The sequence below is a fragment of the Phycomyces blakesleeanus genome (genome assembly GCF_001638985.1).
Source record: "Phycomyces blakesleeanus NRRL 1555(-) unplaced genomic scaffold PHYBLscaffold_7, whole genome shotgun sequence".
Classification (NCBI taxonomy): domain Eukaryota; kingdom Fungi; phylum Mucoromycota; class Mucoromycetes; order Mucorales; family Phycomycetaceae; genus Phycomyces; species Phycomyces blakesleeanus.
This window is the reverse complement of record NW_017265140.1, coordinates 1,564,468-1,591,921: the sequence shown is the minus strand read 5'-3', so window position 1 is coordinate 1,591,921 and position 27,454 is coordinate 1,564,468. Positions and strand designations below refer to the sequence as shown.

At 36.9% G+C, this 27,454-nt stretch overlaps 12 protein-coding genes across 12 annotated transcripts; 9 read left to right on the top strand and 3 right to left on the bottom strand.

Moving 5' to 3' along the window:
* Window positions 1-370: 370 nt before the first annotated feature.
* On the top strand, window positions 371-2,140 carry PHYBLDRAFT_64576 (hypothetical protein; the record flags this gene model as incomplete). The annotated part of the gene is made up of 7 exons (XM_018441316.1): window positions 371-481; window positions 616-675; window positions 916-1,275; window positions 1,331-1,485; window positions 1,518-1,543; window positions 1,629-1,745; window positions 1,824-2,140. The coding sequence occupies 7 exons, from the start codon at window positions 371-373 to the stop codon at window positions 2,138-2,140; spliced, it is 1,146 nt and encodes a 381-aa protein (XP_018293710.1).
* Window positions 2,141-4,495: 2,355 nt separating this feature from the next.
* On the top strand, window positions 4,496-5,005 carry PHYBLDRAFT_143917 (hypothetical protein; the record flags this gene model as incomplete). Its single annotated transcript, XM_018431098.1, has 2 exons — window positions 4,496-4,626; window positions 4,762-5,005. 2 exons carry the CDS (start codon window positions 4,496-4,498, stop codon window positions 5,003-5,005), a joined length of 375 nt encoding a protein of 124 aa, XP_018293709.1.
* Window positions 5,006-6,679: 1,674 nt separating this feature from the next.
* PHYBLDRAFT_143916 (hypothetical protein) lies at window positions 6,680-7,980 on the top strand (the record flags this gene model as incomplete). The annotated part of the gene is made up of 4 exons (XM_018431097.1): window positions 6,680-6,880; window positions 7,034-7,115; window positions 7,262-7,604; window positions 7,734-7,980. 4 exons carry the CDS (start codon window positions 6,680-6,682, stop codon window positions 7,978-7,980), a joined length of 873 nt encoding a protein of 290 aa, XP_018293708.1.
* A 134-nt stretch (window positions 7,981-8,114) lies between these two features.
* PHYBLDRAFT_64574 (hypothetical protein) lies at window positions 8,115-9,096 on the bottom strand (the record flags this gene model as incomplete). The annotated part of the gene is made up of 4 exons (XM_018441315.1): window positions 8,115-8,590; window positions 8,662-8,730; window positions 8,881-9,012; window positions 9,081-9,096. The coding sequence occupies 4 exons, from the start codon at window positions 9,094-9,096 to the stop codon at window positions 8,115-8,117; spliced, it is 693 nt and encodes a 230-aa protein (XP_018293707.1).
* Window positions 9,097-9,383: 287 nt separating this feature from the next.
* On the bottom strand, window positions 9,384-10,102 carry PHYBLDRAFT_158446 (hypothetical protein). The gene is made up of 4 exons (XM_018433789.1): window positions 9,989-10,102; window positions 9,880-9,925; window positions 9,699-9,803; window positions 9,384-9,639 (listed from the first exon to the last, which is right to left on the bottom strand). Exons 1-4 carry the CDS (start codon window positions 10,016-10,018, stop codon window positions 9,635-9,637), a joined length of 186 nt encoding a protein of 61 aa, XP_018293706.1. The 5' UTR covers window positions 10,019-10,102; the 3' UTR covers window positions 9,384-9,634.
* Window positions 10,103-11,705: 1,603 nt separating this feature from the next.
* Window positions 11,706-13,134, bottom strand: PHYBLDRAFT_166894 (hypothetical protein; the record flags this gene model as incomplete). The annotated part of the gene is made up of 3 exons (XM_018435518.1): window positions 11,706-11,938; window positions 12,682-12,727; window positions 12,907-13,134. 3 exons carry the CDS (start codon window positions 13,132-13,134, stop codon window positions 11,706-11,708), a joined length of 507 nt encoding a protein of 168 aa, XP_018293705.1.
* Window positions 13,135-15,699: 2,565 nt separating this feature from the next.
* On the top strand, window positions 15,700-16,547 carry PHYBLDRAFT_143911 (hypothetical protein; the record flags this gene model as incomplete). Its single annotated transcript, XM_018431096.1, has 2 exons — window positions 15,700-16,287; window positions 16,359-16,547. 2 exons carry the CDS (start codon window positions 15,700-15,702, stop codon window positions 16,545-16,547), a joined length of 777 nt encoding a protein of 258 aa, XP_018293704.1.
* A 1,051-nt stretch (window positions 16,548-17,598) lies between these two features.
* PHYBLDRAFT_166892 (hypothetical protein) lies at window positions 17,599-18,810 on the top strand (the record flags this gene model as incomplete). Its single annotated transcript, XM_018435517.1, has 2 exons — window positions 17,599-17,962; window positions 18,023-18,810. 2 exons carry the CDS (start codon window positions 17,599-17,601, stop codon window positions 18,808-18,810), a joined length of 1,152 nt encoding a protein of 383 aa, XP_018293703.1.
* A 140-nt stretch (window positions 18,811-18,950) lies between these two features.
* On the top strand, window positions 18,951-19,514 carry PHYBLDRAFT_166891 (hypothetical protein; the record flags this gene model as incomplete). Its single annotated transcript, XM_018435516.1, has 1 exon — window positions 18,951-19,514. The coding sequence occupies one exon, from the start codon at window positions 18,951-18,953 to the stop codon at window positions 19,512-19,514; it is 564 nt and encodes a 187-aa protein (XP_018293702.1).
* A 1,632-nt stretch (window positions 19,515-21,146) lies between these two features.
* Window positions 21,147-21,806, top strand: PHYBLDRAFT_143907 (hypothetical protein; the record flags this gene model as incomplete). The annotated part of the gene is made up of 2 exons (XM_018431095.1): window positions 21,147-21,378; window positions 21,472-21,806. The coding sequence occupies 2 exons, from the start codon at window positions 21,147-21,149 to the stop codon at window positions 21,804-21,806; spliced, it is 567 nt and encodes a 188-aa protein (XP_018293701.1).
* A 69-nt stretch (window positions 21,807-21,875) lies between these two features.
* Window positions 21,876-22,735, top strand: PHYBLDRAFT_143906 (hypothetical protein; the record flags this gene model as incomplete). The annotated part of the gene is made up of 2 exons (XM_018431094.1): window positions 21,876-22,417; window positions 22,480-22,735. 2 exons carry the CDS (start codon window positions 21,876-21,878, stop codon window positions 22,733-22,735), a joined length of 798 nt encoding a protein of 265 aa, XP_018293700.1.
* A 744-nt stretch (window positions 22,736-23,479) lies between these two features.
* On the top strand, window positions 23,480-27,199 carry PHYBLDRAFT_166889 (hypothetical protein; the record flags this gene model as incomplete). Its single annotated transcript, XM_018435515.1, has 6 exons — window positions 23,480-23,507; window positions 24,756-24,817; window positions 25,656-25,769; window positions 25,835-25,976; window positions 26,091-26,540; window positions 26,643-27,199. 6 exons carry the CDS (start codon window positions 23,480-23,482, stop codon window positions 27,197-27,199), a joined length of 1,353 nt encoding a protein of 450 aa, XP_018293699.1.
* Window positions 27,200-27,454: the final 255 nt, after the last annotated feature.

The following is a 27,454-nucleotide window of genomic DNA, read 5'->3' as shown; positions in this document are numbered from 1 at the left end:
TCAATATAATAATTTTACAATGATGACATACACTTCCCTATTCTAATTTTTTAGCATGTCTTTGAATTGTCTTCACATATTTTATTCAAGTAATAAAAGTTTGATATTTTCTTTCTCTTTACTTCTGACTTGTAATAGTCATCAATTGCAATAAACACTTACTAAAAATGTAAAGTCTGTAGTTAAAATGCACTTTTGTCTATCAGGAGATTTAATTTTTGGTGGTCAATTTGCTTTTTATCAACTTCTTCAAAAAACAGAGACTTTCTTATTTCATTTTGAATTTTTGGTGAATTTTTAATTATTATAGACCAAAAAGAAAGTCACTAATTCAAAAATCCCGAGTTTTTTCCCGTAGTGTAAGCATACCATGACTGATGATACTGTTTGTATCAAATACAGCTGGCAGCACCCAAACCATGATCCATTTAAGATTGAAGAGATCAGTTTGTCAAGATTGCCAGATGAATTAAAACAATGGGTAGAAGGGCTTGTCAGCCAAAACATGGATTGAAAATCTATCAAAAACATGCTTAGAATGAGTGAAGACAGACTTCTTGAAGTAAATATTATATAGTATATTTTGAGAGACTTTGCTTATTTAAAATTACATAGCTTGAACAAGCTGGCAATAGATCTTATTTCCCTTCTTCTCTTCTCATTGATTATCAATATGTGAGAAATGTTATCAATGCTCGAATGATGAAACTCTCAAAAAAACATGTGGATTATTATGAAAGTATCAAACTGTAGGTTCAAGAGTTGAACGAAAGTGAAAATACTACTCTTTTCACAGTTCATAAGAATGGTCCCTTCCTTGTTTCGTGGGTTTCTGAGTGGCAGAAAGAAATAAATAGCATGTAATATTTATATTTTATTCTATACATCTATTTATACATCTTATTATTGTATTAGTTTTTGGAGAATTTGGAAGAGTGGTGCATTGACTCAACACACAAAACAAGCAAGTCATTCAATACTGTAGCTGGTAAAGGATCTGAAGATTGCTTTTTGTTTACAATTGTTATGCAAAACCCTATCACCAATAAGGGATTGTCTGTCTGCTTCTTTATAACTGATCATGAATATACCTCGACGTTGAATCAATGGTTAACATGGGTAAAGAACACCTTTACATTAAAGGTGAAAAGAATAATGATTGACTGCAGCCCCATCGAAATTGGTGCAATTGAAGAAGTCTTTGGTAATAGTATTAATATTCTGTTATGTTATTGGCATATTAAAAGAGCATGGGAAGTTAATTTAAAGAAGCATGTAAGTAGCATATTTATTGAAAATTGTGTATATCTCATATAACACTATAATATAGATTAAAGTGCAAAACTCAACACATGTTTCGAACATAGCTCATAACAGTGTTCATGCTGTATTGAGTAATATGATGCATGCGACAACTTCTGTTGCCTATGATATATTATATAATAAATTTCTTGTGAAATTTGGGGAATACGAGAACTTTATTTTGTATTTTAACAGAATGTTGTTGCCAAAAAAAGAATTATGATGCAAAGCATGGAGATTGGTATGAAACTTTATTGATTATTAGCCCGTTTCTAATATGTAATATAAGCAATAGGCTGCAACTTTTCACACCAATAATTTGATAGAATCTTATCACAATCAGCTGAAGACTTTCTATTTTGGACGTCTAATATCTCTTCGAGTAGATAGACTTATTTATCTTCTGGCCAAAGTCTTGACTCTTGACTACAGACAAGAGAGCGGTAAGATGTTATATGGATTCTAATCAGTACGTCTTACACACCAAGAAGAGCAAAAAAGGCGAAATGTATGCATGTTAGATAGTGATACTGCTATGGAAATGGTTGAGAAATTGAGTGATACTGCATTCACTTGCAGATCATTCACAATTGATCTTATTATATACAACATTGAGCTGCAGAATGATTTTCTGCAAAACTGCACTTGCCCTGATACTTCCAAGCTTTGCAAGCATATCTTTCTCATCAATTGTATGCTAGATATTCCCTACTCTTTGCGCCAAAATCTTTCCTCCTCCTCCTCTGCTGTCCATGTATCTAATACTGATACTAAAGCAGTAGTTGACACTTCCCTTCTTTCTGATGAGATAGAAGCTGATATTATGAAGTATTGTTAATTATACTCTGTTGAACATGACAGCAAGATAGCCGAGTACAAGGAAATCCCAGAAGACATGAGCCAGTTCTTAGATACGTTGAAATTTGCATACAACAAGCTGAAAAAACATGGCTCTCCCTCTCAATCCCATCCACCTTGACAAACATAATTTTTTTTATTATCAATTATCAATTATATATTATCAACTACTATCTTTTTTTATTTTATTTTTAATTGTTATTTTTTTTAAAATTGTCTTTATAAAAAAATCAAAATCAAAAAATCTTTTAAGTTGTGACTTTCTTTTCTGATTAGGGAATTAACAGTACTCTTTTTTATGTTGCAAGGGGCTTTAAATTATAAGAATGTGGCTTTTTCAAATAGAGATTTTGCAAGGAGGCTTTTGTTAAAACATTTTTTTTGCTATGTTTTTTTTCTTCTCTCATCTTTATTTTAATTACATATACTATCATAATACGAGCTCACCAATCTCTAACACTATATTCAACCTTTCAAATGTGCAGAATACTTTAGTCAACTCATCTATGGAAGGAATAAAACTGCTTTCTTTGGATGTTGTAGTAAAAGTAAAATCCAGTGAATGGGAGCAATGCCTTGACCGCATGCAATCACTTTGTTCAATAAAGTAGAATAAATGTAAAAAACTTCGTACCAGAGAATTGATGTATGGAGAGATAAAAAAATGTCACTGAGCAGGATTTTATATATCAGACAGAAATGTTTGTCTTGCTCAGAAAGGCACTAAGCTTTGTTATTGCGAAGCTACTATTTTTATCAAGCAATACGTCAACAACCCTACAGTAGTTTTCATTTGTATAATTAACAATTATATCAACCATGTTTTTGGCAATGCTTCTGAAACTTAAACATTGCCTATATCTTCTGAGGCCATCAAAATTATTGAAGATCAGTTAAAAGGGGGCAGTATCTGTAGAAATACTAGAATTTCAGCTTTGAAACAAATTGAAGAGTGGGGCGTAGACATTAGAAAGCCCAATTGTTATATTTATATATGGAAAATAGGAGAGATTGGGATGACAAGTACTCTGAGACTCTTTTTTATTGATAAGAGATGTTCAGTCAAATTCAATTATCTTAATAAAAGTTATTTTATCTATGATATTTATATTTATTGAGATATATCTAGTCACTTGGAATATGAGTCATCGTAACAGCTTTGCGATAATAGTTTAAGTGCTTCTTGAAGATGATCCAATGATGGATCAGACATATTGCTCTTATGTTTCAGATAGGACTTCATATTAGATAATCATTTATAATGACCTCTTTGACAGATACTTCTGTCTGGGTTCATACATGATATCGGATATTAAAGTATCCCAAATACAACACCAATTATGAAGACATCTATAACAGAATGAGAAAGGTGTGTGAATAATACTATAAGAGAGAAGTTATTTAAAAGTGTTAAATAAAAAATATAGATAAAGAATTTACTGTATAAGTTTCACCATAATGAAAATAAGTCTCTGGATATTTAGATACATGAGAAGTTATTATCACAGAATTACTGTATCTTTACAAGCGATTTTTCTGCATACAGCAATAATGCACAGCATTTTGCATTTGGATCTCAATCACCATCTCAAATGATGCTTATGAGAATTTCCCAGTCATTTTGTCTTGACGCAACAAATAACATCTCTGAACACAACATTGAAATATTATACTAGCTTGTTACTCATCATCCTGATACTGGAAAAAGATCTCCTGTTACATATATGATTAAAAACGATCTTTGTGTTGGCCCCATTAATCAATGACTTGTACATCTTCGTGAGAAAACTGTTTCACTCCCTTATATATTACTATTGATTGTAGTATTGCTGAAGTTAATGCAATTACAGCAGCATTGACACAGACCATCATCCATTTCTGCCAGTTTCATGTTTTGCATGCCTGACAGCATAATTTAGACAGTAAAGTAAAGCTTAATGCTTCATACACATCAGAACAACTTGGCAAATACAAGTATGAGCTCAATGTCAATCTCAAAAATATACTTATTGAATCAGATGAGGATGAAGTTTTGAGAAAAATCCAGAAGTTTAGGCTTTGTATACAAAGTCAGCAACAATTCCTGGCTTATTTCAAACGTAAATAGATTAGAATAGAAGAATTGTTGAGAAGATGGGGAAGGCCATATGTTGCAAATGACTACAAAAGATATTTGATAAACAATTATATCGAATCGTGGCACAACCAATTGAAAACAATATACTTTGGCCATACTTGCATAAGACGATTGGACTGTCTTGTCTTTATTTTGACAAAAGATATGGAGTTCTTTTACGACAAAGAAGTGGAACGAATCCACATACAAAATGGATGAATGGGTCTGATTGAAAATGAACTTGCTCGACACTCTTTTTCTGCTAATACCATACAAGATGACATGCTCCCTTTCATGATCATTAATCCTCTTAATGAGATTGGCAATAGCATGGAGAACTCTAACAGCAAGTGGACAGTAAAGTCATTTACAGATGAAGCACAATAGTATCAGATTAATGTATCCAACAATTTGATACAAAATTGCATTTGTCCCAATTTTGCTTCATGTCAAATTCCCTGTAAACACGCATATCTTCTAATGAGATTTATTGGTCTAGACTTTGCGTATACAGTTCAAAGAGAAAACAACCACCTTCAACTGCAAAGATTGATTGTATCTGAGTATGAAGTGGCAGTTGTTAATGAGGAAGTTGAAAATGAAACAAACACAGTTGTTATAAGTGGTAGAAACAATTTTGTTTGGTTGCCAAGAATTATGGCCCAGAATACAAAACTTCATTATCAAAGAGAAGACTTACAGCAGTTGATGAATGTTCCAGGAAATTGATGAAGCCAAATTACAAGTGATTAGTAATTTACTTGGAGAAGCAATGAATTGTATAGACACCTTTAGAAATGCAAACTCTTCCCGTTTTATAAATCTTAATACACAAAAATAATAAAAAATTACAATTATATTCTATAATAATATGTTTTGATAAAGAGAAAAAAATGTAACAAAAAACATTAAGATTCCAAAAGAAACAACTGAAATGGGGACTATTATTTTCCCTATTTCGAGATTATGTGATCTAATTCTGTTAGGAGCAGATGCTCTAACAGTCACAACATCTACGTAGCTAAATATATCTATTATTATAACTATCTTAACATATCATATTCTCACACCACTTATATAATCCCCAAATATCGATCATTGGAATTATCCTCAATAGTAACATTATTCAACACTTATATAGCAATTAGCAATTAACAAATAGTATAAATATCATTCAAAATATCAATCAATAAAGACTATCTTTTTCTTACTATTGAATTCTCTTCTCTTACTATTTGTACCTCCGCTGTGCCATGTCTGGCACACAACAATTCTGTAATGTGCCAAAAGTCACAAAATAAGAGAATATGAATAGAATGAATATGAAGATGAAGATAATGTTTATTTGTTGGAATATTTAAAATATTTATATGTTTTGGAATATATGATATAATTGATGAATGACTAAGAGACAATATTTGCTAAGTAGGTATTACTAAGTGATTTGTTACCAACTACTTCTTTGTTATTACTTAGTCTACTAGTCATTGCTTATTAACATTCTTAATAAGGCAATGTCTTATGATTTGATAATACTGGGAATGAGTGTCAATTACAATCCAGTTCTGACAATTCTTCTTTCACACCCACTGAGATTTCTTCTAAATATGGGAATTTCTTATTGAAATCAAAATTTCTATTGGCTTAGAGTATAAATTGAGATTAAACATGAAAAACTACAGATTTGGGGGAGCAAAATAATGAGATTAGTGCCAAAAAAAGGATGAAATAATATTTTCGTGTACCATAAATAAAATTCAGATGATATAAATGTATAAAATAGGGAGAGAATGACATAGAGTTGGAAAACAGAAGATTTAAATAGACAAAATTTATTGGAAAACATAATTTATCTTTAAGTCATTTTCATTATTTATGTTTTTTTGCCATGTCAATGAACATCCTCAACTGCATGCCATAATATACAGCATTAAGAAATATTTTTCTATTATTTTTTGAGTGATAGAAGTAAATAACAATAACCTAGCTAATGTCAACATTACTATAGTAGGTTTTAATGACAACTATATTATATAAGTTCGCAATGTCACAGTAATTGTCAGCAATAATGACAAAAGTTTACATTTATTTTGTTGCTGTTATATTATTTCTGATGTACCATTAATATTATTATACTCTTCTATAATAGAGGGTTTCATTAACTGTTTTAGATTTTATTTTATTTTTTCTGGGCTTGAAAAAAGCCAATGATTGGCTGGTAAAAATCTCTCAAAAAATAAAATCTAAGAAAATAAAATCTCAAATCTTGTGTTGATAATTTTAAGCTTTTATTTTATTTTTGACATAGCAAATTTCGCATAAAAATATAATAAATTATAAAAAAAAACTGTTTTGCCCATCTTTCTCGTTTCTTTCTCTTTAAAATACATATTATTTTCCAATATGCCTAGAATAAGTGACAGAAAATCGATCTTGACTTCTCTTAAAAAGAGAATTTACACTAATCTGGTTCAACATGTTGTCTGCGATGATCTTTTAATGCAGAATATTGTTGAAAACATCTCAGAACTTTTCATTTTCCAGCTGGTGTCAGAACAGAGATATCTTAGCCCACGATTGGATATTCCCAGAGCACCTAGCCAAGTAGATTAGCTCTTATTTGAATTGGATAATAACAGGTTTAGACAAGAACTTAGAATGAACAGAGACTCTTCCTTTGTTATCTTAGGAAAGATCCAAGATCATTGAGTATTCAAAAACACCAATGGACGAACACAGAAACATCCAATAATCTAGATGATGATGACCCTGGGAAGACTAGGAAAATATGGCACTGGTGCTTCTGTAGGTTATGTTGCAAGATCTTTTGGCGTCAGTGGTATGTATGATCTATTTGTACGTTTTTGAGTTTCTATATACCAAATAATAAAACAACAATGTTTTTTAGAAGGATCAGTAGTTAAATACACTCGCAGATTCATTGCTGCTATTATCTCAATTGAAGTCGCACTGTGTTTTGGCCAGATGAAAATGAACGTGTGCTTATTAGCCAGCGAATTGAAGAGCAAACAGACTTCCCTTCATGCATTGGATTTGTTGATGGTACCTTGATTCGTCTGGAATACAAGCCGAACTGGGATGGCAAGGATTTTTATAACCGTAAATCGATTTACTGTCTTTCAGCAATGACTGTTTGTGATGACAAAAAAAGAGTCCATCATTGCTTTACTGGATGGCCAGGGTGTTCTCACAATGCCAGGGTCTATGTCAGCAGTCAACTTGCTTTGTCTCCAGAAGCTCACTTCTCTAATGACCAGTACTTGCTAGGAGATTCGGCCTATATACCATCGATGGAAGTAGTTCCTGGGTACAAGAAGCCCCCCCCCCCCCCCCCCCCCCCCAATGGTACACTCTTAGCCAACAATGTACTTTTCAACCAACTGCATGCCAACTTACGTGTCTAAATCGAGCATTGCATTGGTATTTTCAAGTCAAGATTTGAATCGCTGAAAGGTCTCCATACAAGTGTCTATAACAAATACGACATTGAGAAAATTGGATACTGGATAAGATGCTGTTATGTTTTACACAACTTGTTGTTGGACTGTGGTGATGACACCTTTGTAGAAGACAGTGTCAGAAACACTGATACACCTAGGAATGATGAAAGATTGGAGCCAAGAACATCATCACAGTTAGACAAAAACAAAAGAGAAAGAATAAAGCAAATAATTATTCAATAAACACTTTCAAATACACTCTTAAACTTTTAAAATATACTTTTTTTAAACACATTTTATTTCAGGTTTTGCTTCAACTGCTCGGCAATCTCTTGTTTTGAGAACCCAGCAGCAGACAATGCCTGGACAAGGGCTGCCTAATGCTGGGCACTCTCACTGTCTGCCCTGATTCTCTCAGTGAGAGCTCTCATCTCCTCCACGGCCACCCTTCTCTCGTCAAGCACCAGCTGCGTCTTCTGGAAGACCTCTTCAGCAGCAAGGTTCTGCCAGAACTGCTGAACCTTCTCCCTTTGCATTTCTTCCGCCATGCGGACTATGTCCACAATGCCAGCATCGATGGTCTTGCAGACCTTCTTCCCAGGGCGGTTTGATGCAGCATGAGAGATTGCGGAAAACAGTCTCCTTTGAGCAAAGCTGCTCGACTTGCTAATCTCCTGTCTGCCATTCATGAGGACTTCCTCATCGTCAAACGTGTCAAATGTGTCAAGAGAGAAGGCACTCTTGACATCAGCTTCCTCATTGGAGGAGATGGGAAAGGGAGGGATGACAGATGGTCTGTCACTCATCACAGGCTCCAGGTCGTAAAAGTACTGAAACTTTCTTATCATTGTCTCTATATAAAGGTATCAACAATAGTTATGAGTAATTAAGTAATACAACGGTATATTATATTTAGTCATATACCTCTCATGGTTGAGGCAACCTCCTCCTCTGGCATCTCGTTTTCCTCAAGACTGTCTTTGATACCCTGCCCTGTTGCGTGCAAGAACTGATAAGCCTCATGGTACTTTTCGTGAAGACTCTGGATCTTCGATCAAATGTCCTCATTCTTGCAATGGTGGATGCCGTGCTCAGCAAATCTCTCCTTGATTTCTGAGCACAGCGCCTCCTTCATGGTCCCACCAGCATTGCTTCCTTTCCAACGCCTGTAGTTGGCTTCCTCAGAAAGCCAGAGAACAAGGATGATAATGGAAGATAGACCTCCATTTACACCATCTTTGTTCCAAAGCTTGCTGTCTCTGCGGTTGGTATTGTCTAAAAATTGGTTTATTTATTTATGTTATGATTTCCTGCTTAAGCACTTGCTATAAAATTATACATACTGTTTTGGGAGCTCATTTTGTTTTGGTATTAACAGGAAAAAAAGTAGTGCTCTACAATAGTATCTCTGTAAACTAAATAAATATACAAGTGTATAAATCTTGTATCTTGTTTGACTTTGAACTTGATCTAGAAAGATCTCATCTATATTATACAAGATTTTTTTTTACTCCAGTTTTGCAAATTCATAAAAAAATAAAATAAAAAGGGGGGTTCATTAACTGTTTTTTAAATCGCTTGTTATTGGCTGATTATTAAATCCCAGAAAAAATAAAATAAAATCTAAAACAGTTAATGAAACTCCCTAATCATTTAGACTTTATTTAATAGTAATTCTGCTAAGAATATAGCAAAAAAGTACTCATATACACTGATTCTTGACATAGTGCCATCACTCATAAGATCCCGAGACTGATAAAAAACAAAGGGACATAATAGACTTTACGCTAATTTTCTAATTGTTTACTTGTCTCTTTTTTTTCATTATTTTCATGTTATCGTTGAAAGGTAAACTACAGTGTAATCTAGCCAGAGAATATTACATCATGGAAGTTTATTAAAGTGAGTACTGTTTCTATTACACATCTCTTTGAATTCTTACTAAATCATAATCTTGCTAGACTTCAAAGGCGATGCAAAGATGAGATTATGGAACCAAATCTTATCAGTAGAGCAATGATATTTATCCAGATACATAATCGGCTTTTTTGCCATAGAAACATTAGGTATGGACTAAATATATATATTAAAACAGTATACCGTCTATGCTTCATATTCTAATTATTTGTTTATTTCTCTTAGGTAAGTTTTTAATGATAGCTATTAAATATACACGCAGTATAAAAAGGTATTTTCTGCTTAAATAAACATTCTGTAAATTGCTATATTAATATGCTTTCTTATTTATTAGCTTTCTCATATCTGTAAAAGCTGCTTTCATTAAGAAACGGCTTGTAGCTTATGAAATACTTAGTAGAATTACTTCTTTTTTTGAAACAAAATAAAATACATCTTTTTTGAGCCCAAAAAATAATTTCCAATGTTTGCACCCTCCCCCCCCCCCCCCCCCCAATTCTACTATTTGAGGAAGACCCCCCTCGAAACTTGTCTGGGTTTCCGAAAAAGAAAACCCTTATTGACACTTTTTTTTTCTTTTTCATCATTGATATTAAAAAAACTTCAGTGTGTGTATTCCTTAATTTCAGTTTCTATCCTTTTTCCTATAACTATCCCAGTACCTATATCCAATTATCTCTGCCCTTCTTCCTAATTATTCTAATTTACCCAAACTGTATAGTTGCGGAACAGAAAATTTGGTCGTTTTATATTTCCACTATTTATTTCATAATACACCCTTACACTTCACTTTACTCAATCTGCTAAATTCAATAAAATCTTTTTAATATAATGCCTAGACAACAAAGCAGTAAACCTCACAAGTCATTTGAAAGGCTTTCAGAAATTGAAAAAGGAATCTTAATTGGACTTCATGAAGATGACATGAAGATTTCTGACATTGCAAGGAAAAAGGGAATACCAAGAACTACTGTCACGCGTATCATAAAAAAATACAATGAAACCGGATCTGCTACTAATAAGAAGCCAACAGGAAGACCTTCTAAATTAACTGCTAGAGATAAAAAACATCTCTTCTTGGATGTCAAACGGGATCGCCATCAAAACTTGGTTGAGATGGCAGACTTGATTAAGGAAAAGACTGAAAAAAAGTCAGTACAAAAACTATCAGCCGAACGTTGCACAAGATGAATCTAGCCTACTGTGTAACCAAATCAAAGCCTCTTCTAACTAAGGAGCACATTGCCAAACGTCGTGCTTGGTATAGAAAAATAAAAGGTTGGAAAAAACAGTGAGATACTGTCATTTGGACAGATAAAGCAACCTTTACCCTTTTCAAGAAAAATGGTCGTAGTCATGTATGGTAGGAACAAGGAGAGAAATATCATCCAGACTGCTTGACTCAAAAGGTTCTAGAAAATGGAGGTTCTGTATTGCTTTGGGAATGTATTTGGTCTGGAGGAGTTGGACCACTGGTTATGCTTAAGGGTAACATGAATGCCCCATTGTACAATAAAGTTCTGGAGAAGGAATTCATGCCCTTCTACCAAAGTATTCCTAATGTAGAAAAGAGAGACTACTTTTATCAAGAAGATAACGCGAGTTATCATAAGACTACCTTGGCAGAAAAGTTCAAGAAAGACCTTGGATTGAAGATTTTGGAGTGGCCTCCTAACAGTCCGGACTTGAGTCCAATTGAAAATATCTGGGGTCTTCTTGATAACAAAATCTGCGCAAGACGACCTCAGCCTACCACATTGCAACAATTGGAAAATGCTTTGCAAGAAACGTGGAAAGCAATTAGCGTAGAGACTTGTATGACGTTTTGCCTTAATATGCAAAATCGTCTATCTGAACTTAAGATGCATAAATTTAGACCAATCTCTTATTAAAGCTTTTTCAATTTTTTTTCAATTTATCTATTACATCTTATACAGTTATCTGTGAGAGTACCAGAGATTTATAGAACTTTACTATCTTTTATCATAAATTTAAAGCTACAATATAAGTTGAAGAGTCTTGGTGGGGGTTAAAAATGACCAAATATTCTGTCAGAAGTCTGTAGTAGTAGGAGCAATAACTGCAAGAAGTTCTTCAGAGGCATTGGCAACGCTATCAAGTATTTCCAATGAATCTTTGTTCCTCTTGATGACAATGCCAATGTTTGAATCCATGGTCCTGAGGCTTTCCTCCATAGCGGTGAGCCTTCTTAAAAGCTCAGTATATTCCGGGGATGGAGCTGGGGCAATTGATTGACAATTGTTAACCATGGTCTGAAAGCTATCTAATAAAATGTTATACATGAGTTGATTGTTAATTATATTTGTTTTATATATCTATTCATTGTATATATAGAGAGTTATTAACATATAAAAGAAGTTAGGTGTTAAGCAAAAGAATAAAGTGTAGTTAATGGAAAGATGGTAAAAGTAAAAGCAAGAACCTATTTAGTATATTACACTTGTTGCTGTAAATACTCAGAATTTCTTTAATACGCATATCTCTATTACTGGTTTTATCCATTCAATTGGCGCCCATTTCCATCTAATTAGCATCCGTTTCCATCTAATTAGAACCCATTGACATCTGATTGGCTTCCATAGAAATTGAATTTGCTCCCATTGCCATCTGAATTTGCTCCCCCCCTTTTACTATTGGCGGAAGGGTACATGGCACTCAAATTTTTTATCCTTACGCCTTACAATTTTTTTTATATAACTGTAGTATTTTTTTTGTAAACGTTGTACTTTTTTTTGTAAACGTTGTACTTTTTTTTTGTAAACGTCGTATTTTTTTTTGTAAACGTCGAATTTTTTTTATATAACCGTAGTATTTTTTTTTGTAAACGTTGTATTTTTTTTATATAACTGCCATATTTTTTATATAAGTGCCAAACGCCTAATGTAATAGCACTTCAATATATGTAGATCTTTCTACAAAGATACGTCATAGAAAATATCTATAGAGAGAACTAACAGAATATGCAAACTTTTCTCCAGATTACTTTGTTAAAGTTAAATACCTTACTGCAGTTATAAGATAATAAAGCAAGTATCTCATTATAATAATTATGCTAAAATTGAAAATGCAATGATATTATTTGTATTCTTTCTTTATTGCAGAGTAAGTTTTGAATAAAAGATTCATTTTTTTGTCACTTGTAGCCTCCTTGTTGTTTTTAATGAAAAAAACAACTGGAGACTTTCTCCACTTCAAAATATAGCCACCAGCAGTTGTTTGTTTCATATTTACTATCTTGCTGGCTTTTTCGATAATTAATCCCCTTATGAAGTAGAGATAAAGAAGCTTTTTTATATCTTTATCCGTAGGCTTTTGATATTGCCCTCTACTTTTTTTGGGGGTTTCGTCTGTTGTTGACGGGGCAGAACTTTTTGGATCTTCTGGCATTTCAGGCTCTTCAAGCTCTTCCATGATTTTTTTAAAGGCACTGTTATATTCTTCAAGTTTTTTGTGTAACATTGTAGGGTTTTCTGATAATAAAAGATAAAAAAATAAAGAAATAGGAAGATATGTTAAAGTGACATATTTTATATAAATATAGTTATATCTAGCACATAGCAGTTATAATTAAATAGTAATTACTTAAGATGCAAGATAAAAATCAGAACACAAGTTGAAGCAGCAAGAATAGATGTAAAGAAGATTAAGTTGTTGTTAAATAGTATTAGTCATTATAGTTTCAGCTTTTTATATCAAAAAATAATATTCCATGGTCCACTAAATAAAGTAGTACAAATTGAACTTAAGGAGATAAAAAATAAATAGGACAATATATTACCCGCAGCCATAAATTTATTATAAACATTCTTTTTTAAAAGAGATATCATAATTCTCTCTCTTTCCATTTGGTGTTTATATACCAAAACTCTTTATTTCTCTTCTTAAATCAGCAATAAATCTCATTCTCATGCTCACTTCAACAACTAAATATTACTCTGACAATAAAAACACTGCTTAAAGCTCTACACTTCATGGATTTTTTTATTATTTCCAGATCACATTATGTTTCTGTATGTAAATAAAGCCTATACCTCGGAGTCATTGATATTAATCTCTAAATAATCTATAATATTTTGAACAAAAGCTATAAATCTGAAAAGAAAACGTGACGATTCAACCCTCCACATACAAAGAAACTACAAGATCAAACAACTACCTGTACGATAGGAACCAGTCTACACATATTCATAATGCTTTTAAGTGCATTTCACCGACCATACTTTTTCAAAATCCAACAGTAGAATTCACTCTACTGACCACACAAAAACTTGCCAATTTTTATCTCAAATATCCAGTAATCTGATTGACTACCACAGCAATTGTATTTCTTATGAACTTGGTCCTACACAAGCATCTAATACCATTACAAAAAAGAATCCAAAAATGCTATATTTATTCAGCACCTGCTCCAACCATTTTACAATGTCAGAATCCTGATCTTCTTAATATCAAACTCAACAACTCTTTGTAATCTGCACTCGAAACAAGTAAATGTCCAACAATCTGTTAAATAACTGAAAGCGGTCCAAGAATTATGCTTTGCCTACAATACTACCCAATCTCAATTTTGGAAACCCTCATGATACAAAATACCAAAAAAAAACCAAATATTACACACACAAAAACAGTAACAAAAAATAGCACAAGCTCATGACAAAAAAAAAGAAATAAAAAAAGAGATGAAAAAAAAGAGATGAAAAAAATAAAAAAAAAAGAAATAAAAAAAAAAAAAAGAAATAAAAAAAAAGAAATAAAAAAAAAGAAATAAAAAAAAAGAAAAAAAAGAGAAATGTGGTATTTCAGGTACGAAACAATAGAAAAATAAAATATTTGATAATAGAGACGTATAGAAATACTTTGAGACTGTATATTAGTTGTCTTTATTCATAAATAAAAAGTGTCTCTTTTTATAAGAAAACACAATCTGCTCTTGTCATTACGTCTTAGTTTCTTAAGGCTTTCTTCCTTTACTATATTTGGTTATTAGAGTGTATTTACTGCTTAACTAGTGTCGGTGTTACAATTATGACATCAAGTCATAAATCGTACTTCTTTAGCTCTTAGCTATTCTTTTCTCTTTTATACTAGAGCTTTAGGACTTCCTACTAAATTAGCTCCATATCGATCTGACACAGTTTACCCGGCAGTATGATATAATTATCTTAACAATCTTTAAGATATTATCTACAGTACTAACTGTAATAATTATTGGGCTGATTACTTAATCGTTTATATATATTTTATACTGACAAGATGATAGCTACTACGCTATCCCAATATGAATATGTTCTTATATGTGATAAATCCAACATCCGAGTGTCTGGATCACCACAAGAAATAAAAAAAAGAAAAATGTAATAGCAATTTTAAAAATAATTCTCCAAATAGTATAACTAGCATTTTTATTCATAAATTTTTATAACATACATAACCATTTTTTCGCAAATAATTTCTGAAAAACTGAAAGTCTCAAATAACTGAAAATAAAATGATATCTTACTGCAAGAAATTTCTGAAAAACTGAAAAACTGAAAAACTGAAAGTCTCAATAACTGAAAAACTGAAAATCTTAATAACTGAAAATAAAATGGTATCTAACCGCAGAAATTTCTGAAAAACTGAAAATCTCAATAACTGAATTTCGAGCTTTTCCTTGGCTCTATACAAAAAAAAACTTTTTTTTTTATTTTTTTTTTTTTTGGTTGGGCAAACCCATGAGGAGAAATCCCACCCCTTCCTTTGAGACAGAGGACAGGACACCATAAAGGCTCTGGTAGCACTGTAAATCGGCTAATAAAATAAATGTTCTTAAAAGTGTGAAGAAGCTTAATATGTAAACATTCATTATTCTTCAACACATTCTTTATCCAAATATATTAAGACAACAGGACAAGACTATACCTTGGTAGAAACGTTTAAGTTATTAAAATTTTTTTTTTGGTATATATACCCCAGTGTCTTAATAAAAGTTTCTCAGTTATCTTTCTTCCTCGATTTTAACACCCTTTTTATTTTCAAAAAAAAATGCCTACTTCCAACAACTCCCTCGAATTTGTTATGAACAAGCACTGTGAAATGGTCAGTCACAGCGGTTCTGCAGACCAAACCCAGTTTTCTGGAATTGCTTTCAACCGAGAGATTGTTGACGAAATGCATGGAGAAGTTGCACTCCAATCTGTGACAGATGTCTTTGTCAACCATGCCGATATGGAATGGACCCGTACCTCTGCCGGAAACCCAGCAGTCACAAACCTCCTCAGTCTCAAAAGTTTTTTGCCAACTGAAGTCAACGAGGCCACCACCAAAACCATTGTTGCACAGAAGCCGAAGACGAATCTGCCAGAGAAGGTCGACCCTGATTCTGTTCCCACTGCAGAAAGCATAGGTCGAGGTTCGTACCAAAAGTACAACCAAAACCAGGTGAACAAGCTCTTCTCCTTGGTTTTCTCGGAAAACCAGACTGCTGCTGCCACTGCCAGGGAAACGGAGATCAATGTCTGGACTGCCCAGAACTATGTCAGGCTGGCCAGAGAGAAGATCCAGGCCGATTTTGATGCTGCCACAGTGGAGACTGATGAGTCCAATGGGCTGGAGACGATGGAGGTTGAGGAGGTTTCTGTGCCTAAAGAATGAAAACATGGCAACCAAAAGTTGTTCCAGGCGCACTCTGCTTTTTTTTGAAGTTTTTCGAAAATAAACCAGATGCTACCTTGGAACAAGCAAGGATAGCTGTCATGGAAGAGTTCTCTGGGCTGCAGATTACCAAATCAGCAATCCAGAAGCACTTGGTGAAGAAGTGTGCCCTGACGATGAAGAAGTTGGAGAAGCTGCCTGAGAAGAGAGACGACGTCAGCACAATTGAGATGAGATGAGACCGCATTTTGGAGTGGCAACAACTTGCAGATTTCAGCTATCTTTCAAACTGTGTGTTCATCGATGAAGCAGGCTTCAACATGCACATCAAGAGAACTTTCGGCCGTTCCGTCAGTGGCACCCCGGCTAAGACAACTGTCCTGACGCAGAGAGGTGTGTCCATCACCATCCTTGGTGCAATGTGCGAGAGAGGGATTGTCAGCCTCTCATTGAAGAAACCCACTGCAGTCGCAACCAAGAAGAAGAGAAAGTTGGACATCTACACCAACGTTGAGGTGAATGGCCGAATTGGCACCAGAACCCAGCACTACCTCGACTTTCTTAGTCATACAATGGACGTTCTGGACAGCCAGGGTATGCAAGGACGTTATCTCATCATGGATAACACTCCTATCCATAAGGCCGATGAGGTGAAAGACTTTATTTCTTCCCGTGGGTACAAGTGTGCATATCTTCCTGTGTATTCACCTTTCCTGAATCCAATTGAGGAAATGTGGTCCAAGATCAAGTTTGGTGTCCGCATAGAAGAGATTACAGAGTCAGACGGGCTCATCTTAAGGATTACAGAATCAGCTAAGACTGTCACCCTTTTGGACTGTTTGGGTTGGATTAACTATGCCATTTCATTCTTTCCTCGCTGTTTGAACAGAGAGCGAAAGCTTTAAGTATGTCTTTTATGTCTATTTAAGCTCTTTACACTCTATGTCTTTTTTTATTTTATTTTTATTTTTTACTACTTTATGTCCCTCTTTTTCTTATTTTTTTTTACTACTCTATGTCCCTCTTTTTCTTATTTTTTTTACCACTTTATGTCCCTCTTTTTTTTATTTGTTTTACTGCTTTATGCTTTTCTTTTTTTATTACTTTGTATTTCATTATATCTTACTTCTTATTATGTGTTCTATTTCTCTATCAACTAATTATGCCTAATAAAAATATCCATGTTTTATGCCAAAAAAATACGACGTTTACAAAAAAAAAGTACGACGTTTACAAAAAAAAGTACGACGTTTACAAAAAAAAATACTACGGTTATATAAAAAAATTGTCATGGCTCTTTCCACTAACACTCTGGAACCACCAGGGGTCAAAAACCCCTCCACCACTGGCTCATCTCCACCATTGCCAACCTCGTTCACACCAATCTCACCCTCTTCGACACCTCTTTACTCGCAAGTAGCTACTCAGAACGCACTTCCACTTCTCAAAAAGCAACCTCATGTTATCTTCAGCTCTACAAATAACACCACCCCATGTACCTGGCGTGTAGGGTCCTCTAAGTTTTCAGTTTTTTTTACCATCCCACCCAAATCCTCACCCAAGTTTGACCCTTTCTGGAGAGCTCTTCTCTCAGCCTATCCTTGCGAGGTTAACATGGGCATCACTCTTGGCTCACGCTCTTCCCCTGATACATGTGAACTCCATCTACCTACCAGTGCTGACTGCGAGTGAGCATGCTCTCAACCTTTGGTAGTCGGCGATTCGTCTTTCCCCGCTCAACCTGCTGTTCCCATTGGCACAATTGTTCGCCGTGTTTTCCTAACCAAGCTTCCTCGTGTTCCTTATCATGACCTGGCTACACAACTCGCCAAATGTATGTCTCCTTTTGGCAAAGTGCGGGAGATCGCCATTCATGAATCATATGGGTTTTTTGACGGTTCTGGCTATGTTGTCCTCGCCAATACACCTACCAACGATGTGCCATCAGATTCTCTGACGTACCAAATTGCATACAACGATACGCAAAAGATTCTTGGTAAGTGGCCTTCCATGGGCTCCCACTGCACCTACTGTAAGGAAATGGGACACGACGTCGCAAAATGCACCAAACGCCCAGCCAAAACTCGAATGCGTTTTGGATACAACAAGACCGGTCACTTACAAGCCAATTGTCCATACATTACCGATCCTTCCAAGACATCCAAGACGTCCAACAAGTGCTTCCGCCACCCCAACCGCAATTCGAAGCTCGATCGCCCCATCATTGCACCCAAGCCTTTGATTCCCACTGAGCTCTCACTCATCTACGGAGGATCGGAGGCCTCCAAGCACAACCCTCGTCAACCTGCTTTACGTGAGTTGTCTAAGCTGTCTCCCACAAAGACCACCTTTACTCTACTAACACCAACTGAGACGCCCACGTCCTCCGGCCCTCGTCCTCAAAGCCGTTCTGTCGACACCCCCACGCGTGGCTGGGACAAAGAGATAGATGACAGAATGATAACTAATCTCATGGATAGAGATGAGGCTCGGGCTCTCTGACTCCAGTCTGCCTCTTGCCACGCTCATCTCCATTTTTCCCGGCCGGCACGTCCAACAGGCCACAATACATCTCTCTCTCCTCCTCGCTTTACTCACCCACAAACCACAAAAGCCCTCGGTGCAGAGGCCAACATTAACCAATGATTAAAATAGGCACTATGAACTGTAGGGGTCTACCCAAAGTTGGACACCCTGAATCACGCTCCTTTTTCATACGCCATTTACGCTCGCAGGGAATCGATATTTTAGCCCTGCAAGAAACCCATGCCTCATCATCTATGCTTCAATCTACCTTTGACCAACAATTTCGGTCCTCTTCATCATTATGGTCTCCACACTGCGGTGTTGTATGCCTTTCCCCTCACATTATCTTCACTGACCCTCTATTTAGCCCATGTGGCAGATGTATCACAACAACTATCACACATGTGGATAATAATTTTTCGCCCTTCAGGATAGGCGTCATCTATGCGCCTGCTTCCCAAACTTCACGTTATCATTTTCTTGCCTCTTTACTGTCCACTCCTGACCTCATCCCTCCCAATCCTTCAAACTTTATTCTATTAGGCGATTTTAACTATGCAATTCACTCACACTATGCTCTCGGATGTTGTGCTCCAGCTGACAGGCTACAGTTTATAGATACCAATATGACTGACTGTATCACTCCTCATGGCCAGCACCCGCAGTCTACATTCCACTGAGCCCTGTCTTCCACCACCATTGACTACATCCTTGCGTCCTCAGACCTTCACCCTTGCACTACAGACCCACAAGTGAGCTATATTCACCAGAAATGATCTGATCATTGTCTGGTTGCAGTCAGTCTGTCCCTCCCTTCAACAAAGTCTTCTGGTAAGGGACTTTGGTGTGCTAACCCTCACCTAGCACAATCACTTTCGTTCCATACCGATCTCAACACTCTTCTCTTCACCCTCGTTCCTGCCCTTCGCACTGATCTTTCTCCTCAAGCCCAATGGGATGCGATTAAGCTCAAAGTCATTTGTTTTGTTAAATGTTTCTCTCGCCACCTTCACCCCTCTCTGAACGACCTGGAAACACGCCTATAAAAACGACGGGACTGACTCATTCACTGTTTCTGCCACCAACCCGCCCAGAACTTCCAACTCCCAATTGTGGAACTATTGTTGCAGCAAGTCCAACTTGAACGGGTCGAGATTATGGCTCTCAAGGCCGGGAAACACTGGCGGGAAAAGGGTGAGACTTCTGCAGGATACCTCAAACGCACTATCACCATTCGCCAATCCCACAAAGCCATTGCAAGCCTCTGTCACCCTGTTACAAACGACATTTGCACCACACCCAACGCCATGACTGAGGCCGCAGCAGTCTTCTATGAAAGCTTGTACACCCCTGATCCTATAGATCACTCTGCTGTGGATGAGCTGCTCTCTCATTTGCCTTCAGATATCCATTTGCCGGAACTTGCACAGGACTATATGACTTGGCCATTCGCTCTCAACACAATTCGGTCAGGCGCTGCCCGCTCTCCCAGCTCTAGTAGCCTGGGCCCAGATGGTTTGCCATATGAGATTCTCTGTCTCATTCTTGCCCATCCCGCGTGTGGCAACCTTGTTTCCTGGATATATAACAATGCCTTGTCAAAAGGAATCTTTCCTCCTTCTTGGCAGTCCACTTGTGTCTGCTTGTTGCCAAAAAAAGGCGATCTCAGTTCTCTGAAGAACTGGTGTCCCATCGCCTTGATTAATACCAATGCAAGAGTGTTTACCCATCTCATGAATGCTCGTATGATTTCTGCTGTTACCACACTTATCACCCCGTATCAAACTGGTTTTGTTCAGGGTAGATTTATAGCTGATAATGGAATGCTGACTCGTTTGGTCATGGCACAAGCCGCAAAGGATGGATCCTCAGGGATTGGCTTGCTCTTGGACCAGGAAAAGGCTTATGACCGAGTACACCCAGAGTATTTTCGTCGAGTGCTCGCTCATTTCCGCTTCCCTCCTTCCATCATTAATTCTGTCTCTTCTCTATTTTTCTCTACGCAGCTACAGATTAACGTCAATGGCTTTCTCTTGCGCCCTCTTGCGCAAGCCCATGGCCTTTGACAAGGGGATCCTCTCTCACCAATTCTCTTCAACCTAGCTTTTGAGCCTTTGCTTCGCCACGTGATACACGATCCTCTGTTCCTTGGTGTCCTCCCTTCTGTCCCTCCCACTCTTCCCTCTTTACCTCCTGTCAAACTGCTGGCTTATGCCAATGACCTTCTGGTGTTTCTTCCGGACACAGATCACATGTCTTGACTTCACCACCATCTCAACACATACACTGCTGCATCTAATGCTCGCATAAACATGCACAAGACTCAAGCCTTCTCCCTTTCAGGATCGCCACTCCCCGACTGGAATACTTTCCTTTGTGCATACGATGTTACTGATTGGCATGATCGTACGTCACCTACCTCTCTCCAATATCTTGGTTTTCCATTATTTTCCTCTATCACTCAACAAGACTCCTACGGGACCACCCTCCTGTCAAAAATTGAGACCTTTTGCAGTATTCATGGATCACGATCTCTTTCCTTTTGTGGGTGGGCAACCATCATAAACTCTCTTGTACTTTCTCAACTATGGCACGTCCTTCATGTGGTTTTGTTCCCTTCCGCCTTCCTTGACTGAGTTTGCTCCATTGTGCGCGGGTTCTTCCATGTCAACTCTTTTCCTCCCATTGCTTTTGACACTCTCTGCTTGCCCCGACTACAGGGTGGCCTTGGTATCTTGGATCCTGGTATACAGCAATGTGCTCTCCAACTTTGCTGGCTGAAGCCCCTTATCCGTAATCCTCTACTGCCTCACGGTCTTGTTCCCCAATGGTTCTCCACTCTTCTTTGCTCTGACGTCCCTACCGTTGATCCTCTTCTTCCCTTACTCTTTTCGGACTGTCATCCTCGCAACCATCGCACCCTTGATTCTCCACTGCACCTGGTTCTGAAGGCTATGGATACTCTTCCCTGAAACTTTGACAGAGTGGTGCTCAACCTTTCCAGTTGTCTCATCCTGCCATTGTCTTCTATGATATCCAGTATGACTTCTCACCCTCCGTATCGACCTGCTTGGCGTGATTTGCGAGTCCACCATCTATACCAAATCGAGTCCAATTTGGATATACTCACACCCATCACTCCCTCTCGTCCTCTACCCCGTTCTGTCACACTTAACCGCATCCTCAACAGAATTTGCGATCATACAATGGTCTTGCATCCTATTCTCTTTCAAGCATGCATTCCTTCTTTTGTACTGGCATTCCATCAGCCAGATCTTCCTATTCGCGACAAGTCGTCCATTGACCTCCAGCCACTTCTGTCAGCCCAACTTCCCGGTCAGACCTGGTCCCGGCTCACCACGCGCTCTTACTGTTCTGCCTGCTCCCATCAACTGTCTGATGCTCGTCCCATCCACCCTCCTCTCATCCCACGACAACTTCGCTCCTTCTGGTCTTTTGCCCTCCCTCACCGGGCTTGGAATGTCTGGTTTTGCAGGTTGCACAATAAGCTTTCGTGCCGAGCACTTCTGTACCGCATCATGTCATCCACCGTCTCTTCTCCTCTCTGCACTATTTGCCAGGTGTCCATCGAGACGCAAGAACATTTTCTTCTTGCTTGCCCGTTGAAATCTGCTGTGTGGACAGACATTTGGTTGGAATTCTTCGGCACCGTCCCACTGCCCTCTGTCCTCTCAAATGCTTTCCAATCCTTCGTCTTCCCCCCACGCTTAACCCTGCGATCCCTGCTTCCTCCGTCTTTGGCCTAACTATCCTGGCTATTTGGGATCACCACTGGTCTTTCCACTTTAACTCTGTCCCTTTCCTTCCCTCTGCGGTGCTTCACACTGTGCGCAAGTCAATTTCTCGTCTCTGCTCTGAACTAGAGCTGGACTCTCCATGACTCCTCCATTTTTTTTAAAACAAAACAAAACAAAAACAAAAACAACCATAAAATTTAAAAGCCAAAAACATCATATAATCTACAAAACCTTACAAACAAATATTTTAATTTTCTCTTTTCCTATTCAATCAGAGATCTTTAATAAAATCCTGAGCTTTTTCTTCCTGGCTCCATACAAAAAAAATTGTAAGACGTAAGGATAAAAAATTTGAGTGCCATGTACCCTTCTGCCAATAGTAAAAGGGGGGGGAGCAAATTCAGATGGCAATGGGAGCAAATTCAGTTGGCAATGGATGCAAATTCAATTTCTATGGAAGCCAATCAGATGTCAATGGGTTCTAATTAGATGGAAACGGATGCTAATTAGATGGAAATGGGCGCCAATTGAATGGATAAAACCAGTAATACTTCCTGGAATTAACGTGGTGCAAATCGGCTTTGAACATGCTTTTTTCAACTCAATCCAATATATGATTTCTATCTTTCGGCCTTTTGGCTCTTTGGTCTTTTGTTCTTTTTGTTTTTTTTTCACTTACAAGTTTTCTCTCTTCTCTCTCTTTCCAACATTTATTATATTCACAGATTTTTTTGGTAAGATATCTTCTTCTTTAATATTATATATATACAGTGCTGTAGGTTGGGAAAGTGCACACTTTGAATTCCCGACTTTTTTTTAATAAAAAAATGTCTATCCCTTGTTTTGTTTTCTCTTTCCCACCCTTTATTTCTCATTTAATTTTAACCATGTCTTCCAAAAACATTTCTGAAGCTCGTATGCTTGAAAGAGAGATTTTAAGCGAAAAGAATGGCGTAATTATTGGATTTTTTAAATCTGGAGAAAAAGTACCAGTCATCTGTGAGACGCATGGAGTATCACAACGAACTGTCTACAATTTAGTTAAAGAATATGATGAAAGAGGGACTGCAGTTACACCAAAGCGAAAGGGACCTTCCAGGATATTTACTGAAAGAGATCTGCATGTTTTGCGTCGTGAAATAGTGAAAGACAGGTCAGCCAACCTGGACACCCTAATTCAGACTATGTCAATCACCTTGCATCGGACTGTTTGCAAGGATACCTTGCGTGATGCTATTAAAAGACTTAATATGAAGTCATGTATGGCTGTACACAAGCCTTGGCTTACTGATAAGCATCGAAAGAACCGCATGGCATTTGCTCGCCATGTCCAAAAAGTCAAGCAGAGCTGGGAACGCGTAATTTGGAGTGATGAGTCATCATTTATGCTGTTTCCTATGTGCAAAAGTGTACGAATCTGGCGTCTGGCATCAGAAAAATACAAATATGACTGTATAAGACCAATGATTCAAGGCGGAGGAGGATCAGTAATGATTTGGGGATGTATTTGGTCTGGTGGAGTTGGCCCCCTAGAAATCGTGCATGGCAGCCAGAATCAATGGAGTTATAAGAACATCCTGGAAAAAAGGCTGGTTTCCTTCAAACGTCGCCTGGAGCAAGCATACAATGATAGTTTTATTTTCCGGCAAGATAACGCCCCTTGTCATAGAACAAAAATGATAGAAGAGTACCAAACAGCTGCCAATTTGGAGGTAATGAAGTGGCCTGCACGCAGTCCCGATCTCAGCCCAATTGAAAATGTGTGGGCATATCTTGGGAAGCAGGTGAGGGCTAGAAGACCTCACCCAAAGAACCTTACCCAATTGAAGAGGTTTTTACAAGAGGAATGGAGAAAAATACCAGCCTCTGTGTGTGCGACCCATTGCAACTCAATGCCAAAGAGGCTACATGCTCTCAAGAAGAGTAAAGGATTGTATACAAAATATTAAAATATACTTTTAAAACCAATTTTTATAGAAGAGAAGACTTCAAGCTTTCTTGTGTGTTATTTTGACAGTGTGTTATAAGTGTAAAAATGGAAAAACATAGATGGTAGCATTTGTATAAACATTTTCATTTTTTTGGAACTTAAATCTGTGCACTTTACCAACCTACGGCACTGTATATAACTAAAATGATAATAATTGTTTTCTATTACTATAGACACTCGCGTTTTGTTACCTTCTGATGCATCCCCTTCACAATGTCCATCCGGATTAGCTAAGGTTAGTAAATATACTTTATGCCGTCATCCTATAAAATTATTCTGACTTTTTCCTTTCTTTCGTATAGGCCATATCGCCGAAATTACTCTCTACTATTAAACACGGTTATGAACACAGTAATATTTTATTTTATTTTAATATATCTCTTTTTAATAAGCACACGGCTTAACATAATTTATATTATAGATGAGCCTCCCTCTCATAAGCACATCGCGAATCAAGAACTTTCATTTCATACGAGTGTCATCGACATGTTAAATATTTCATTTTTATTTTTGTACATATAACAATATTATTTATTCTGTATATTAATGTATATCATTTACTGAAGACAATATCAGCGCCTCCTATGTACTCTCTTGGTCTGCAAATAAATCATTTTGCTTCAGGTAGGTAAATGAAATATTCTACCACACAGTTCATAAAAAATAATTTTTTTTCAGCTTTTTTATAGCCAAATAAAGTATATTGAGTACTATGGTTCGCATTCATGACGCCTTTTCTTTTTGTCTCTGGTAAGCTATTATATTTCAAGCATAATTACATATATATATTCTTAATATCCACGATTTCTTGTTCAAACAGCTAACACTTTTCTAATTTCATAGAACAACCATTTACAAGCAAGCAACACACAACTGGGCTTTTCTCTGGGAGATATTGTTTGGAGAATACTTGTTTTATCAGAACATTGGCCATTTCACATTGTATGAAGGATAGAACACTAGCCAGAACGTTCCTGAATATTAAATATAACCACTGTACTATAAACCTAAGAATATTCTTTTCTTTCTAATAAAAACAAAATAAACCAATAATTATTATAAATAAATTAAAGATCGGAGAAGTGTATGGAAGCAAACAGTACAAGAAGAAGTCTTTAAGATTGGATAAAAAAAATTCAAAGACAACAAAACCCTGTAAAAACTGGCATATCCATAAATTAAACAATGTAAAAACTGGCATATCCGTATAATCGATCTTTCATTTATCGTTCTTTTAATCGGAAAGCGGTAGGATATATTACAACAAAACGTAATTCTGAGTTGCCGTTTTAGTGCATGTGGTAAAAACCCATATACAGAAAATGCAAACACATCATACTATCCTGCTGTTCTGACCTTTTCCTATGTTCGAAAGTTGGTCTTACCACCTATGAGTAAGCCAGTTTCATACACTTGTAAAAACTATCTGATCGCATCATAAAACCTGGTCTTTTCACATAATTAATTACAGTTTTACACATAAGAAAACCGCACCTCTTTTCCACTAGTGGCTTCTAGAGCGGACCGGCATACAGAATGGGACGACACAACTATAATGGTGTTGCTTCGCCTGATCATAGAGACAGGATTTTATGTCAAGCACCTCAACGGTGACAGTGGAAGAAAGGCAAGCCTATGGACCAATCTTCACACCGAGTTTTGCATCAATCCCGATGTGATACGCTTTGCTGGTACTTCTGCGGGACACCAGTTTTCCCTGAAATACAGGGACCTTAAATATGTAAAGGAAAGGTTCCAAACTGTCAAGAAGGAATTCCGCAAAGTTGTGGCCGGTATACAAAGAACTGGATCCGGTGGCCCTCCTCCTCATGGGAGGTTTCAATTTTTTGATGCCATGAAAGAGATAACGTTGTTGGACCCTAGTTTTTTCCCACCAATGATCATCAGTTCGTCGAGCATGTTGGTTGGAGCAAATGCAGCCCCAGTAATATCCGTCTGTCAAGAAGACGGAATCACATATTCCAACACCTATCTTTCTGACCCTAATTTTGTCCCAGAAATTATGGATGCAATTTAACGCGGCGTTTCCCCTGTGACAGCAGACCAGGAGCTACTACTAATTTCAGAAGGCAGTTTTGAGCCTAGCTCTCAGCTGTCTTACCAGTCCTCGTTTCGACTCCCTTCCGCATCTGTGTCTGCAACTATGCCAGCACCAACACCAGCACCAGCACCAGCACCATCATCATCGGCAGCAGGAACGGAAAACAGAAGAATGACGCAACGTGAGTTCCAGTCTGCCTTCTTGCGAAATTCCGAGAGACAGACTGCTATCTTTGATGAGGCTTTCAGCTCCTTAAGTTCGCAGTTGGAGGAGGTGAAAGATGCCTTCGTCCGCTCAGTAGAATGTCAATATATACACGCTGTGTCATTTTGGGAGGCACGTCGCTTGGACAGGGCATCAAGAGACAATAACACAAGAGAAGACGTCCTCGCAAGAAAGCAGATTTCTAGGAACGATCTTCTCAGCAGAGAAATAATCGCAAGAGAAGAAAGAGAAGCAAAAGGCAAATTGTTAGCCTTTTTCAAAAAAAGTGCAGATACAATTACACAGTATCTTTCTGCTTCTTCTACTTCTCACAATAATGCATCTGACTAACATATTTCTCTCCTATGTCTTCTTCTCTTTATATACATGAACAACATATCTTAATTTTTTTCCACTTTTTTCTATGCCTTCTTTTCTTCTTTTATGTCTTATTCTTTCTTTCTTTTATGTCTTCTTTCTTTTTTTTATGCCCTCTTTTTTTCTTCCTTTATTCTATCAATAAAATATCTTAAATCTTCTTTCTTATTATGGTTATCCTTAAATAAAATATTGAATAAAAAAATTAAACGTTTAATAAAAAAAAAA

What these genes read in the sequence shown, in the direction of transcription:
- PHYBLDRAFT_158446 (XM_018433789.1), bottom strand. Translation starts at nt 10,018, where the DNA reads ATGAAAGCAGCTTTTACAGATATGAGAAAG. An exon ending in CTTTTACAGATATGAGAAAG is followed by an intron (nt 9,926 to 9,988) that starts CTAATAAATAAG and finishes AGCAGAAAATAC; the next exon opens with CTTTTTATACTGCGTGTATA. An exon ending in AGCTATCATTAAAAACTTAC is followed by an intron (nt 9,804 to 9,879) that starts CTAAGAGAAATA and finishes TTTAGTCCATAC; the next exon opens with CTAATGTTTCTATGGCAAAA.